At 37.0% G+C, this 12,862-nt stretch overlaps 3 protein-coding genes across 3 annotated transcripts; 1 reads left to right on the top strand and 2 right to left on the bottom strand.

The window, feature by feature from the left end:
- Nucleotides 1-375: 375 nt before the first annotated feature.
- Nucleotides 376-928, top strand: LOC132164459 (uncharacterized). The gene is made up of 2 exons (XM_059574975.1): nucleotides 376-535; nucleotides 629-928. Exons 1-2 carry the CDS (start codon nucleotides 391-393, stop codon nucleotides 832-834), a joined length of 351 nt encoding a protein of 116 aa, XP_059430958.1. The 5' UTR covers nucleotides 376-390; the 3' UTR covers nucleotides 835-928.
- An 873-nt stretch (nucleotides 929-1,801) lies between these two features.
- Nucleotides 1,802-4,499, bottom strand: LOC132164080 (protein CHUP1, chloroplastic). The gene is made up of 5 exons (XM_059574496.1): nucleotides 3,554-4,499; nucleotides 3,150-3,466; nucleotides 2,947-3,058; nucleotides 2,103-2,234; nucleotides 1,802-2,034 (listed from the first exon to the last, which is right to left on the bottom strand). Exons 1-5 carry the CDS (start codon nucleotides 4,145-4,147, stop codon nucleotides 1,957-1,959), a joined length of 1,233 nt encoding a protein of 410 aa, XP_059430479.1. The 5' UTR covers nucleotides 4,148-4,499; the 3' UTR covers nucleotides 1,802-1,956.
- Nucleotides 4,500-7,984: 3,485 nt separating this feature from the next.
- Nucleotides 7,985-10,933, bottom strand: LOC132164315 (pyruvate decarboxylase 2-like). The gene is made up of 6 exons (XM_059574806.1): nucleotides 10,299-10,933; nucleotides 10,007-10,170; nucleotides 9,112-9,762; nucleotides 8,905-9,022; nucleotides 8,407-8,595; nucleotides 7,985-8,278 (listed from the first exon to the last, which is right to left on the bottom strand). Exons 1-6 carry the CDS (start codon nucleotides 10,821-10,823, stop codon nucleotides 8,108-8,110), a joined length of 1,818 nt encoding a protein of 605 aa, XP_059430789.1. The 5' UTR covers nucleotides 10,824-10,933; the 3' UTR covers nucleotides 7,985-8,107.
- Nucleotides 10,934-12,862: the final 1,929 nt, after the last annotated feature.

Raw genomic sequence — 12,862 nt, 5'->3', positions numbered from 1 at the left:
AGTACCTACAAATTATTTTTTATACCACAATAAATGATTTGTAATTTAGGCTAACTACATGGGCCTATAAATTATTTTTTATACGACATTAAATGATTTGTAATTTAGGTTAACCACACGCGCTAATTTTGCATTTATCCCTAATATGAAGCTATTTAAAAAATTTAAATGTCATGAAATATGACTGTTAGATCTGTGAAAACTTTTAATAATTTTCTTTAAATTAAAACTGTAGTGGAACCAAAAAGAAAAAAGAAAAAAAGAAAAAACCGGAGATCCTTATGGGCTCGTTGACCATGATGGCCACGCTTGGGTTTAAAAGGCATTGAAGCCCCGTATTCACGTGGATCCCCTTCAATTGCGCTCCGTTTTCGTACCCGGCCCAGTTTAATGGTAGGGTTTGCATATAAATACCGTAAAGCCACCATCAGTTCATTTGAGTACACAGCCTTCGTTTTCCTCGGCTGCGCAGAGTTTTCGAGCCGTTCGAAGGAATTTTGGGTTTCTCTCTCACTTTGCCACCATGCGAGCCAAGGTACGGAAACAAATCAACAGTTAGACTCTCTTTGTTGGTTAAAATGATTTTCACAGCGCTTGATTACAATGAAAATTCTACCTTTTTTTGCAGTGGAAGAAGAAGAGGATGAGGAGGCTGAAGAGGAAGCGCCGAAAGATGAGGCAGAGATCCAAGTAGAAGCAGAGCTGCGCTGGGCTCGATCGAGCTCGCACGACGTCGTTTCTGGGTCTTACTGGGTTTTGGCTGGCGTCTTTGTTTTGTTACTTAGCTCGTTTAGGTCCGCTTTTGAACCATTTGCTAGCGGCTTAGTGATTTGACTCTCTTGAGCATTTAATTTTGTTTTTTATGAGATGGGTTATGTGAATCTACTGAATTTGTTTATCTAATCTATTATATTTGGTTTTGATATTATTTTTTCTGTGAATGCGATGGTTGAATATCTGATGGTATGAATGCGATGGTTGAATATCTGATTGTATGAATGCGATGGTTGAATATCTGATTGTATGAATGCGATAGTCTTATATTGATGCAGCTGGGTGTTTCTATTATGGGCATGAATTGGAAAAAGAATAAGAATACAGAAAGCCGATGTACGCTATGTTCTTAGTGCAATATGCGCAAGGCTTCTAATTTGATTGTTTTGATTAGGGTTTGAAATAGTTTCATTATGTTCTCTGCTATAATTTTGGTATATCTAATTGCTACAACCCGTATTGCAGTGAGCAGTTGGGCTGTACTACTTTGTATCTTAAGGTTAGGATCTAAGTAGACTTGGATTGGCTAGCATAGGTTTTCATGGTTAGTCTCCAAACACTCCTGATGTTTTTGTTTGTTCGAAGGGTTTTGCTTTCCCATGCCAAAAGGAAAATAAAAAGTGATTTGCTATGTGTAAGAATGTTGAATGGTATTGAGCTTTGCATTATGGTTTGTCCATGGAACAAAGTGTCCAAATTGGGTTGGAGGAATTTTCTCGTACCCAATCTATTAAGCTTGTGATTCTCACATGTACACCCGGAAACTGACACTTAGGAGTAGAGTTTAGAGAAAAACTTTGTTCCTATCGAACCATGTAGGACACATTGAGCTTGCATGTGTATATATGATTGACTCGTAGTTTCTTTTTCTTGCACAATTCTCTTGGGAGCCAAAGAAGGAACGACCCTTGTTTGTTTGAGTCATTAGTATAGATCTCTTCTAAAATGGATGCTAATAGCTGCGCAGGCATAATAAATGCACTATACAGTTAGGAAGTATTGGGTTCACACTCAAGTTCATACTCAATGAAACTTACCTTTTTAGAAAATATATTCAAAAATATGCAAACAATGAACTACTTATGTAAGTTTTGAGGACACTTCACATGTTGGTGCACTGAAACCACACAACTTCTCAATGTCCATATTCTAACATGTCCAAGGTGTTTAGAGACAACGCAATCAATTTTCGGTACCCAAGCCAACTTTCTTTAGCTTTTCAAATGCTTGTATGGTCTCTGCATCAAAGCCGCCTGCAAACTGAATTTTCTGGTGGTTAGTATGACAGATATTAGAATGTAGTGTTAATTTTTTGGTGTCCATTTTACCTGGTGTACTCGATATGCATATCTAACTCCTTGAAGCATAAGATTCTCTTCGCATGAGCATTCATCAGACTGCAGTTCTTTTGTAATCCTTTTCATGTATTCCTTTGCTAGCCTCAGTGAACTTAATTTCATCTGCCAAAAATATAAAAATTAAGATTTGTTGAAAATGGAGAGTAGTTGTTTCTCAGACAATATGGGAACTCATTGGCTGATTTGGGAAGTTATGTAGATTATTGAAATGAAGATGGATACATCTTCATGGCTGCTTTGCACCAATTTCTGTCACAGATTCGATAAGTTTTTTGAGCGATAAATGTCAAGAAGGGCTACTATTGTTTCCTATTTATAGTATGGATGGACCATTTAAAGTAGAGCTAGCATTTTTTGATAAGATGTGTAAATTCAATACGAAATTAGCGGGTTAAGGTTGAGTGCTTTACTCCTTTAATCAAAGGACTTGGGTTATGGTTGATGTATATAGTTTTATACTCATGTATCAACATGACCAAAATTCGAAATGTTGAGGGTTGATAATTTTTTATATGATTTGCGAATTCAATACAGTTAGCATATTAGAGTTTAAGGGTTTGACCCGTTTAATTAAATGGGTTGAGTTAGCATATTAGAGTTAGTTTTATCATATTATAGTATTATGTTCATGTCTTGACATGATCTGAAACTAAAACTCGAACATGATTGTTACTCTCGATCTAAGGTTTGTAGAAGAAGTTTTGAAAAATGTACCGATTTAAATAGCAATTTGGGTGTGCTCGTCAAATTGGTAAGCCATTGTTATATCTTGAATCTTAAGTTTTGAAGTAAAGATCAGCTATGTGCTTCCTACCTTACCAACTAGGCCTGTGTCCAGCATCCATTCCCAAGGGATCTGGAGATCTCTGTACCTCTTGCTTGTGCTTTCCCTCATCCTCTCTACATTGTCAATGCTCTGCTCCAACCTGTAAATTGGAATATGGGAGATCATGCAATTTAATCGATAGTCTAGAATGAAAGTATCGAGTTCTTATATAATATTTTATACATGCTCGCCTGTCTTGCAATGCTTGAATTCTTCTTAGAGCCTGGGTTAAAGGCTCTTTGGGGTTGTCTTCAAAACTTGAAACTTCAGACTCAAGGCTCTTTAGATCTCGGTAGGAGAAAGAAGCTTCCCGCAGTGCATCTGCTTTTCGTTCTGGCCATTGTGGGAAATGCTTCAGCACTGCTCTTTCATCAACCAATGAAGATAATTCCCCATCTAGCCATTTCACAAATGCCTCCACTTCTGCAATATCTTTATAGGCTGCAGACTCTACCTCTTTGATCAAGAACTTGATGAATTCTCCCCGTCTATCGACATCTGATTTTATCTGTCCATGAATTTACAGAGTATCAGCAATGGGTTTTTCTTTTCAGATAACTAAATATGAAGAAGAGTAGGCTGCAACTATACTTACAGCTGAAAGATATGCCGAGCGGTTTTCAATTTCTCCAATCATGTTCTTCGTAAATGCAACTACTGGAGTTCCTGCAGAATTGCTTCTGTTCTCCTTGTGGGCATCTCTCCTAGTTAGCGAACGGTACAACTCCATCACCTCCGGCACACGGCGCACCGCTCTTGTCCCAACTAGCGATTTTGATGGTGGCGGCGGCGGCGGCGGTGCTGGTGCTGGTGGAGCTTTACTTCCTTTCACTTCTTTGGGCAAAGAGGGGGGAGTGACTGAATTAGGCCTTGGTGGTGGGTTCGGTACCTTCATTGGTTTTTCCATGGTTGATTCTGGGATATCTGCTCTGGTTACTCCTGGAGATGCATCTGTATAGCTGCTATCCATGGAGAGCTGAAACTTTTTCCAGAGCATCGTCTTCCTCTCATTGTTGTGTGCTCTGAGGGAGCTTATTTGCCCTTTTAGACGGCTTACTTCCTGCTTTAGCTCCTGGTTTTCCTTCTCCAATGAATCCATCTTTGCCAGAGAGACTCCGAGCTCTTTCTTGAGCAGCTGGATCTCTGAATCATCTTCCTCTTCTGTCATTCTCTCGTGCTCTGCTTTCATTGAATGACACAACAAAGCACAGGAGTCACCACCGAAAGGTTAGATCGATCTTTTCCCCTTTATATATATGATTTTGCTTTTGAACTAAGGTTGTCATGTTTACCTAAGCCCCAGGAGTGATGTTCAAGAAAATGCCCCTGGATACTCTAGCAATGGCGCTTTGGGGCATACAGTGTACACTAGTCTAGGCAAGGATGCTTTCGACATTTTCGAATTTTGGGTCGGTTGAACATGGAGATTCATTGTAGGTGAGAGATTACTTTGGATTGCTAGCATGTGATTATTTCTTTAGGAAATCAAGTTAGGTAGAACATTAAATTCTCTTTGTAATTGACCAAAACAATTTTTTTTTTTTTTTTTTTTTTTTTTTTTTTCAGCGGTGTTAGGGTACTACAACAGTTGTATTATAAGTTTCTTACAAACTAAAGTAATAGTCTCCGTAACACTTATCACGTTATCTTCTAAATAATCAAATTTATTAGTCAAATTTTGTTTCTTTTTTTTTTTTTTTTTTTTTACCAGAAAATGTTAGCCAGGCTAATTCTATTCCTTGACGTAACAGTGCAATGTGGCACCTACGTCAACCCTCCAAAAAATTTACGATACTCATGTAGACTACCACGTGAGTTTGCAAAAGAATTATAGTAAAAAGTGTAGTATTCTAAGAATTTTCCTTTGTTATTAAAAAAATTATGTGTTTTGTTGGCTCTTGAAATATTTGAGCCTACTTACTTCATATTTTAGACGTAGTATTTGAAAGATGGCCAGAATGGCAAATGAAATATGACTGATTGCAATCTTCCAACTTCCCTTGTATGAAACTCTCAATTCCTCGTGGTCCAGGTGTCAATCGTGGTATGGGACGTTGAAATCTTTAGGTCAAACTAGTTTTTATTTCTAACATCGCAAGGCCAACTATGGGAATCGATGCATTTGCTATTCTTTGCGTGCGAAGCAATGGAAAAAAACATGAAAAGGGGACTGGGAAATGAGTTATATTGAAGGATGCTGACTGTGAAAAGTAAAAGAAAAAGAAAAAGAAAAAGTATTGATGTTTACAGCCCACCATATTCTAGATTGAGATCCTCTTGATATTCTATTGCTAGTTTGTTCTTTCTAAAAAATACTCATACCGGAACGAGTTACAAAAACACTAATTACACTTGCGCTATTATTTTTTTAAAATTTTTTCCAATTTAGAGTTTATTTAAAAATCTTGTATAAAGTCCAATTTTTTGTTTCTTATTAGGTGATACTGAACTTTATAAATGATTTTAGAGAACTCTAAATTGACTAATCATTTCGAAGTGATAGCGTAAACGTGAATAATGCTTTTTCTGATCTTTATAAATGATTTTAGGGAACTCCAAATTGACATCATTTTAAAGTGATAGCATAAACGTGAATAATGCTTTTTCTGGGTCATTACATCTACCCCATTTTTTCTTTTCCATTTTTCCGGTTTGTAAATTGTGTTAGGGTTTAAAATATGGGATCATAGGTGATTAGGAAGACCTTAAACATGGAGTAATGCTTGCATTCTTTGTCCTGTGAGCACATGTCATATTAGTAATTAGAGACGCGTGACACTCCCAACTTGTGTTTTTTTTTTTTTTTTTTTGTTGTCTTGTGTGCACAAGAATAGGACACAAACTAAAGCCTCAAACATGATATTCCTGCTACGTTTTATATGACAAGTTTAATGGTATTGGTGGGATTACATAATGTTAAAGTATTTTATTAAATTATTAAATTTACTTATTTCGACCTGTTTAAGTGGTGATTTAACGCATAACAAAAATATGTTATAGGAGGCTAATTATTTGAGTGTGGTAGGAGAAAATAAGTTGATGGCGAAATTTTGCTTTCTGTGGTAGTTGAATCTGAGACATAATCCAGCAGCACTATAATTGTGGTGAAGAAGATTCAATTAGAATGAGAGGTTGCTCAATGCCCCTCAACTAGGGTCTAGAGAGAAGTAGATCTTTCTTTACATATTCTCAAAGGATTATATTCTTACCAATTCTCGAAGACAAAAGGCAAAGGTACCTTAAATGCACTGGTGGCTGGCTGGTACAGGTTTCAGATTTGGCCTTTACTTTCTTGAGGGCCCATGGCCATGTCTATCTTTAGTTCTTAATATGACTTCCCTATTGGCAAGGGAACCTTGTAGGGTGATAGACTAACAACTTGCTGAAGGCTAAAAATATTATAAGCCCTATAATCCTCTTTATAAATTTAGTTTGAAAGTTTACGTAGCACTGCCACGTTAATCACAATTAAATTTAATTATTTAGTAGCTGACGTGGTAAGTGTCATATGACATTGTCATATCAGCTACACTCAAATTTAATTGTACGTATAGGGTAAATATTATGTAAACTGTCGCGTTAGTTTGTAAGAGACTTGTAATAAAAGTTGTAGTACCCCTAATAATACTCATGAATGTAGTATTGGAACTAGATAGTTTTAGGAGTTTTAATTGAAGAAAATTTGCATCATTGCCATAGAGGGAAACAGAGAAAAAGTAAGTGATGAGAAAAAAATTGTGGTCGGTTTTCTACGTAGAGTAATGTTACTATTCACACCCATTTATTATTCGCTAAGGTTACGTGTTCAAATACAGTTCAGAAAACATGCCACCGGTGATAAGTGGTGCGACAAGTAACATTACTCTTCCATATATGATAGAGATCTATGCCCCAAGACAAAGGGAAACATTGTCTGTCAGATTTTAGTTAAAGAATGATCATACTAGTCTTGGGGTCGTTTTCCTTTTTAAGTTTCAACAATGCAAGGCTGTGGTATTTATTGAGGTTGTTGCCGTCCATGCAGAACCTTGCCTAGTTCTTTGACAGTTTGACTAGTCTAAATTTCAAGGATCTCTAGCGAACTTTCCTTAAACTCTGTGTACACATTGCCCCAAATTATGAGAGTGCAAATTTTGGCATTACTCGGATGTTTCCTGCCCAACATGGCATGAATAGAAGTAGGTTCTGGTGGTTAGAAGTACAAAGAAAATGAAAGCTTGAATATAAAGTATATGCTTTCATGTAGTCTGCAGAACATAGAGAAGCTATTTTTCATACGAAAACTTAAGCAAAGGGAGACTGAAAAGCCGAGTGCATGTTAGAACGAGCAACAGATTGAGTTGACAACGAGCGAAAGCCGTTGAGTGTTAGAACAAGCAATAAAGCATAGACAATCATGCCTATCTTATTGTCACTGATCAATATTATTTGCACCTAGCTAGGTTAAAGTGTGAGAGACACTCGGACGGGTGCTTCATTGAATGCTTAGGTTGAAACAATTCAAAATCATTTTGTAGACCGTAGATAGTGATCATAGGGGTCATATAAAAAAATTTCAGCCATACCAAAATGTCACTTGTAAGGTTCGAGTCGTATAAAGTCATGTGTATAAGACTATGAGACTCCTCAATCATAACCCGCTAATTTAATGTCAGATTCGAGAATTGTGAAAAAAATTGTCAAAGTCTTAGGCAAGGCCAGCGGAAAACTTGACTTCATTAGGCATAAAAAACTAGGCAAACTATGGCTCTGAGAACTTCGCCCAGCAAGATAATAGAACTTGGAGTTATTGATCCATTACTACAGGAAAGCCTGCGGATATATATATAGTTTGGGCTTAGAAAGCTTGCGTCAAGTCGAAAAACAACTATCTTTTCAGCTTTTTGTGGTTAAGTTGATCTCTAATCAGATTGAATAAAACAATGGAGATCAGTTCCACACACAACATATGCAGATTGTTCCCACAGAATCTCAAAAAACAAAGAATATTGAACAGTAAACTATCTCATGCATTCAAGATTTTAATGTTTCATCAAATCCTTAATTAACTAACCGATAAAATGAGAACTCAACTAAAATTAAGAAAGTCATTGAAGACAAAACGCTAAGATATCTAACATGCTTAATTGATCTTATCTAAGCTGGAAGATCATTGAGGATTTGGTGGACGGCTATTCGCTGCAGAGACCCTGGACCCCCATTCAAGCAACTCTTTGCTGGTATCATCCTTGTGCACAATCACTTCTATGAAGCAGAAGCAGTCTTTCTTCTCCCCTGTAGCTGTTTCAATTGCTTCAATAAGCTCCTCTTCGCAATGAACCTGATCATGAGTTAAGAATAATATTGTAAGATTTTGAGTGTGTTTGGCCAATAGTTCGATTTTAAACAAAATCAGAAAGTGTACGTTTTGAAAGAGCAAACTTGTAAGAATTACAAACACAAACTGACCTTTGTTGTCCAGCACTTTCCTTGTCCATTATGGATGGCTTCAACTAACCCAGTGTAGTTCCAATTCTTGATCACGTTGTATGGTCCATCATGTATCTCAACTTCAATGGTGTATCCTCCATTGTTTATGAGGAACACGATTGTCTTTTGCCCGCATCGTATCATTGTTGAAACATCTTGTGCAGTCATCTGCGAGCAGAAAAACATCATCAATTTTGTAACCAATCAACAACATCATAGAATCAGCAGTAATTCTCAAGACATTGGTCCATTCAAGTTTTGCCTAAGGTTAAACAAAATTTCAATACTATTTGTGTTACCAAATGCCAACCTAAGATAAATTTGGGTAATGTTTGGGAATTAACTTATTTCTATGATTTTATTAGCACTAAACTCCTAATATAATACAACTTACCACACTGGAACAAGCAGAAATATGGGTTTTAATAGATTTCTAATGAAAAAACCAAAACAAAAAGCTTTCAAATTCCTGCTAACCTGGAAGCTGCCATCACCAATGCAAGCGATGACACGCTTATTTGGTACAGCCTGAGCATATCCGAGAGTTGCACCAACAGACCACCCGATCGAACCATATTGCATCTGGAATTCATATCTGCAAACCCAACTTTTGAATTTTTTTCATGTTCCTTAAAATTTGGCAAACACAAAAACAAGGTGCTAGCTAGATTTCTGGTTGCTTACCCACATCCTTCAGGCAACTTCAGTTTCTGGCAGTTAAACCAGGAATCCCCCGTCTCAGCAATCACAGCAGTGTCGCTTGAGAGCATGTTCTGTATATGCTGAAACAGAATATTAACCCTCAATGGCTCTTTAGGCTCACATTTAAGAGGAACCCCATCGGGGATATATATGCGGTGGTAGTTTTCATAAGCGGTGGTGTTGCGGTTGAGCCTTTTCGCAAGTGCTTGAAGAAAGTCCTTCATTAAGATGCAGCCGAAAGCAGGGCCATTGGCGACTATCACACGATCAGGATGCACAATGATTGCTTTCTCCTTCCTGAGGAGGAGGGAGTAGCCGACAGAGCTGTAGTCGTTAAGGATTGGCCCTGCAAAAATGTATGCGTCGGCAGATTCCACAATCTCAGCGCAGAAGGCAGTGCTCACTGCACCCCAATAAGTCCCGATGAAGTGAGGGTGATTCTCTGGCACCAGCCCTTTTGCAGATGGCATAACAGAAAGGGCATAGCCAGAAGCATTAGCAAGTTCAACAAATGCGTCACAAGCCTTTGCAACTCGGAGCTTCGGCCCGCCCACCATCACCGGCTTCACTGCCTTGTTCAAGAAGGCCGCTGTCGCCTCTACCGCGGCTTCTAGTCCAATCTTGTTGCTCAATCTGTATCAAGAAATTGCAGAAATACCATCAAAAGATTGATTGGCACTATCACATCAAGAAACAATTCGGGTTGAGATAGGGGGATTTTTTGTCTTACTTTCAAATGCTCAGTTTTTAGTTCATAAAAAACAACCAAAGTATATTTTTTTTAATAAAAAAAATTCTAAAGAACCGAAAAAAACGAAAAAAGAAAAAAAAAAATTTGCTCCCCTCCCTTAAAATTTCCCGGGTCGTCCGTGTGTACCTGGGAGACAGAGCAAATGGAATGGGCTCCCTGCTGAAAGTTGGATGAGGGATGGCAGGCAAATTGCAACTGATGCTGATATAAACAGGCTTGCTTTCTTTCAAAGCAGTTGATATGGCTGTATCAATCAGTTCGTGGGCATCGTCCAAGTTATTCACTACAGCCTTTATTAACAATCACCATATTGCCAAAACAAAAGGGTAATTAATTTTTTGTCAATTAATCAAGAATTCAAAAAAAAAAAAAAAATCTCAACTTTGACATTCAAATTGCGCGCATAAGTATTGCTCACCTGAAAGCAAGTAACAGGCTTGAAGCATTGAAGTTCTTGGCTGAAATCGGGCAATCCAATGGTATGGTGAAGAATTCTGTTTGTGCCATAATCGTTGGTATTTGGCCCTCCAACAATACAGATAACGGGAAGATTCTCACTGTAAGCCCCAGCAATGGCGTTGAGAACGCTTAGGCCACCCACAGTGAAAGTGACAACGCATGCACCAACCCCACGAGACCTGGCGTAGCCATCAGCAGCATAGCCAGCGTTGAGTTCATTGCAGCACCCGACGTTGTTGAGACCAGGCTCGGCAATGAGGTGGTCGAGAAGAGTGAGGTTGAAGTCCCCCGGCACGGAGAACACGTCGCTGACTCCAATCTGGACGAGCCGGCGGGCGAGGTGGCGGCCGAGCGTGGCGTCGGGGGATGCCATGGCAGGAGCAGGGTGAGAATTTTGGATTGAGGCTGTGCCGTTTTGGGGAGGGCAGCCAACGTCGTTGTTGCAGGGTTTGCACGAGTCTAGCATTCCCATTGTGGTGTCCATAATATTTTGTGAAACGTACAAACAAACACAGAGAGTTAGAGAACAGATTTCAAGAGATGGGATTTTTGATACCTGGTAGACAAGGAAGTGACCATATTTATACGTGCGATTAACGGTTAAACCAGGAAGTATGTATGGGGTTTACTTGAGGAACACGCATACGCCAATTATGGTAGTGGTGTTCAAGGCATTTACAAGGCCGATTTTGATTCTGTGTACATGCTCGCTCTATTTATGTTGCTATATATATATATATATATGAGAATTTTTTTTTTTATTTTTTTTATTTTTTTTATTTTTATTTTTTTTTTGCACTTTTAGATCATATTCACTAGTAAACCGTGAGATTAATTAGTTTAAGTTAGTTTTGCTCCATATATATATATATATATAGGATTGAATACCCTAAAAGCGAGAGAATGGGTGGCGAGGCCAACCACTAGGCGAGTTAGGCGGTCGCGTAGGGCTCCCAATTTAAAAATATTAATTAAAAAAAAAATTCTATAAAAAAATTAAAACCCTTATTACCCTTCATATTCTTTAATTAAGGCTTCTAATCATGGTAAATAAGTAATTTAAGAAAGACCCCAATTTAATAAGGCCCCCACAATTAATGATAATAAAAAAATTTCCATAAAAAAAAAAATCAACACCAAATTGCTGTTTCCATAATTTTTTTTTTTTTTAAAAAAATTGATATCAATAAATAAGATAATCAAATAACAATAAAGATATTCTTAAATAAAATACCCTTATTACCCTTTTATGGCTTGCACGACACTCATTTTTTCTTTCTTATGTGTTTTTGGGCTATTCATTTAAAATAAATACTCAAATTAGATATTACACGGGATCTTAATCATTCATGGCTCACTCTCATTGGCGACTCCTATGGCTTGCACAACACTCACTTTCTCTTTCTTATGTGTTTTTGGACCGTTCATTTAAAACAAACAGTTCAAAGTAAATGTTGTACGGGATCTTAATTCTTCATGCGCCTAGAATATAAATTGTTCTACTTAATTTCTTTAATTTAAAGCATATTTACATTTTGTTTTCCATATGTGTCTGCATATTGTTTGCATTGTATAAAAATTTTTTATTTTTATTTTTCTTAGAGTATATCTTTTATATTACTGCTTTTGCACTTTTGACAATAGATTCAAAGGTTGGGAACCATTGAGGATTCTACCAATGAAGTCCGACTTTTGCTGCATGATGTTTGTTCGACATTTTCTTTTGGCTGATCACAACTATAATTGTTCCTCATTTTTTACAAACGTTTTAGGCTTTTATAAATCTTTTTCTCTTCTCTTTTGTAACAAACATCGACAAACACCCCAAACACAAAGCACTTCTAAGAACACAACAATTTTCACTTTTATATTACATCGTAACACTTTTTCAAGCAAAAAACACAAAACAAAACAAAACACTCATCAAAACACACATTCAAAGCCGCCATTTTTTTAAGAGACCATTTAGTGTTCTGGACTCTTTGGAGAGAAAAACACTTGAGAATTTTCAAATGAGACTTTGATATAATAAAAATGTTAGACCTACAACTCTTTACACTTTGCTGGCATGTGTGAAAATGTGATTGAAGGCTATTAATTTTTTTAGTCACTAATATGATTTCAATCACATGTTAACAAATGTCAACAAATTGTAAAAGAGTTATAGGTGTAATATTACTCTTGAAATAAATATTTGACATCAACTCAATTAAAAAGCTTTAAGAACTTTATGGCTTTTCAGCTCAACAATATTATAATAGCCACATTTTTTTTTTTTACCTATTATCCAACCCATCTTCACCGCTTACTCTAACATGTAGACTCAACATTCATAATTAAAATGTGGGTTTTTTTTTTCTAAAATAAAAAAAATAAAACCAAGTACTTTTCATGGCACTATAAAGTGCACCGTTCCTGAGTTCCATACCAAAAGCCAAGCAAGAAAATGGAGTGCAAATAAAGCTATCCTCATCTAGATCTAATTCAATAATTGTTAAAATATTTTTCAAAGTTAATTTGTAT

Source organism: Corylus avellana, chromosome ca10, assembly GCF_901000735.1.
Source record: "Corylus avellana chromosome ca10, CavTom2PMs-1.0".
NCBI classification, from domain to species: Eukaryota; Viridiplantae; Streptophyta; class Magnoliopsida; order Fagales; family Betulaceae; genus Corylus; species Corylus avellana.
The sequence above is the reverse complement of the archived record's forward strand: the minus strand, read 5'-3'. Positions and strand labels throughout refer to the sequence as shown.

Bases quoted from the DNA above. Each gene is read 5' to 3' on its own strand.
- LOC132164080 (XM_059574496.1), bottom strand. From the start codon at position 4,147: ATGAAAGCAGAGCACGAGAGAATGACAGAAGAGGAAGATGATTCAGAG. The intron at 3,467-3,553 runs GTAAGTATAGTT...ATTCATGGACAG, and splicing joins GCTCGGCATATCTTTCAGCT to ATAAAATCAGATGTCGATAG. The intron at 2,035-2,102 runs GTAAAATGGACA...CAGAAAATTCAG, and splicing joins ATGCATATCGAGTACACCAG to TTTGCAGGCGGCTTTGATGC.
- LOC132164459 (XM_059574975.1), top strand. From the start codon at position 391: ATGGTAGGGTTTGCATATAAATACCGTAAAGCCACCATCAGTTCATTT. The intron at 536-628 runs GTACGGAAACAA...CTTTTTTTGCAG, and splicing joins TTGCCACCATGCGAGCCAAG to TGGAAGAAGAAGAGGATGAG.
- LOC132164315 (XM_059574806.1), bottom strand. From the start codon at position 10,823: ATGGACACCACAATGGGAATGCTAGACTCGTGCAAACCCTGCAACAAC. The intron at 8,596-8,904 runs GTTAGCAGGAAT...TTCTGCTCGCAG, and splicing joins TTGGTGATGGCAGCTTCCAG to ATGACTGCACAAGATGTTTC. The intron at 8,279-8,406 runs GTCAGTTTGTGT...ACTCATGATCAG, and splicing joins GAAAGTGCTGGACAACAAAG to GTTCATTGCGAAGAGGAGCT.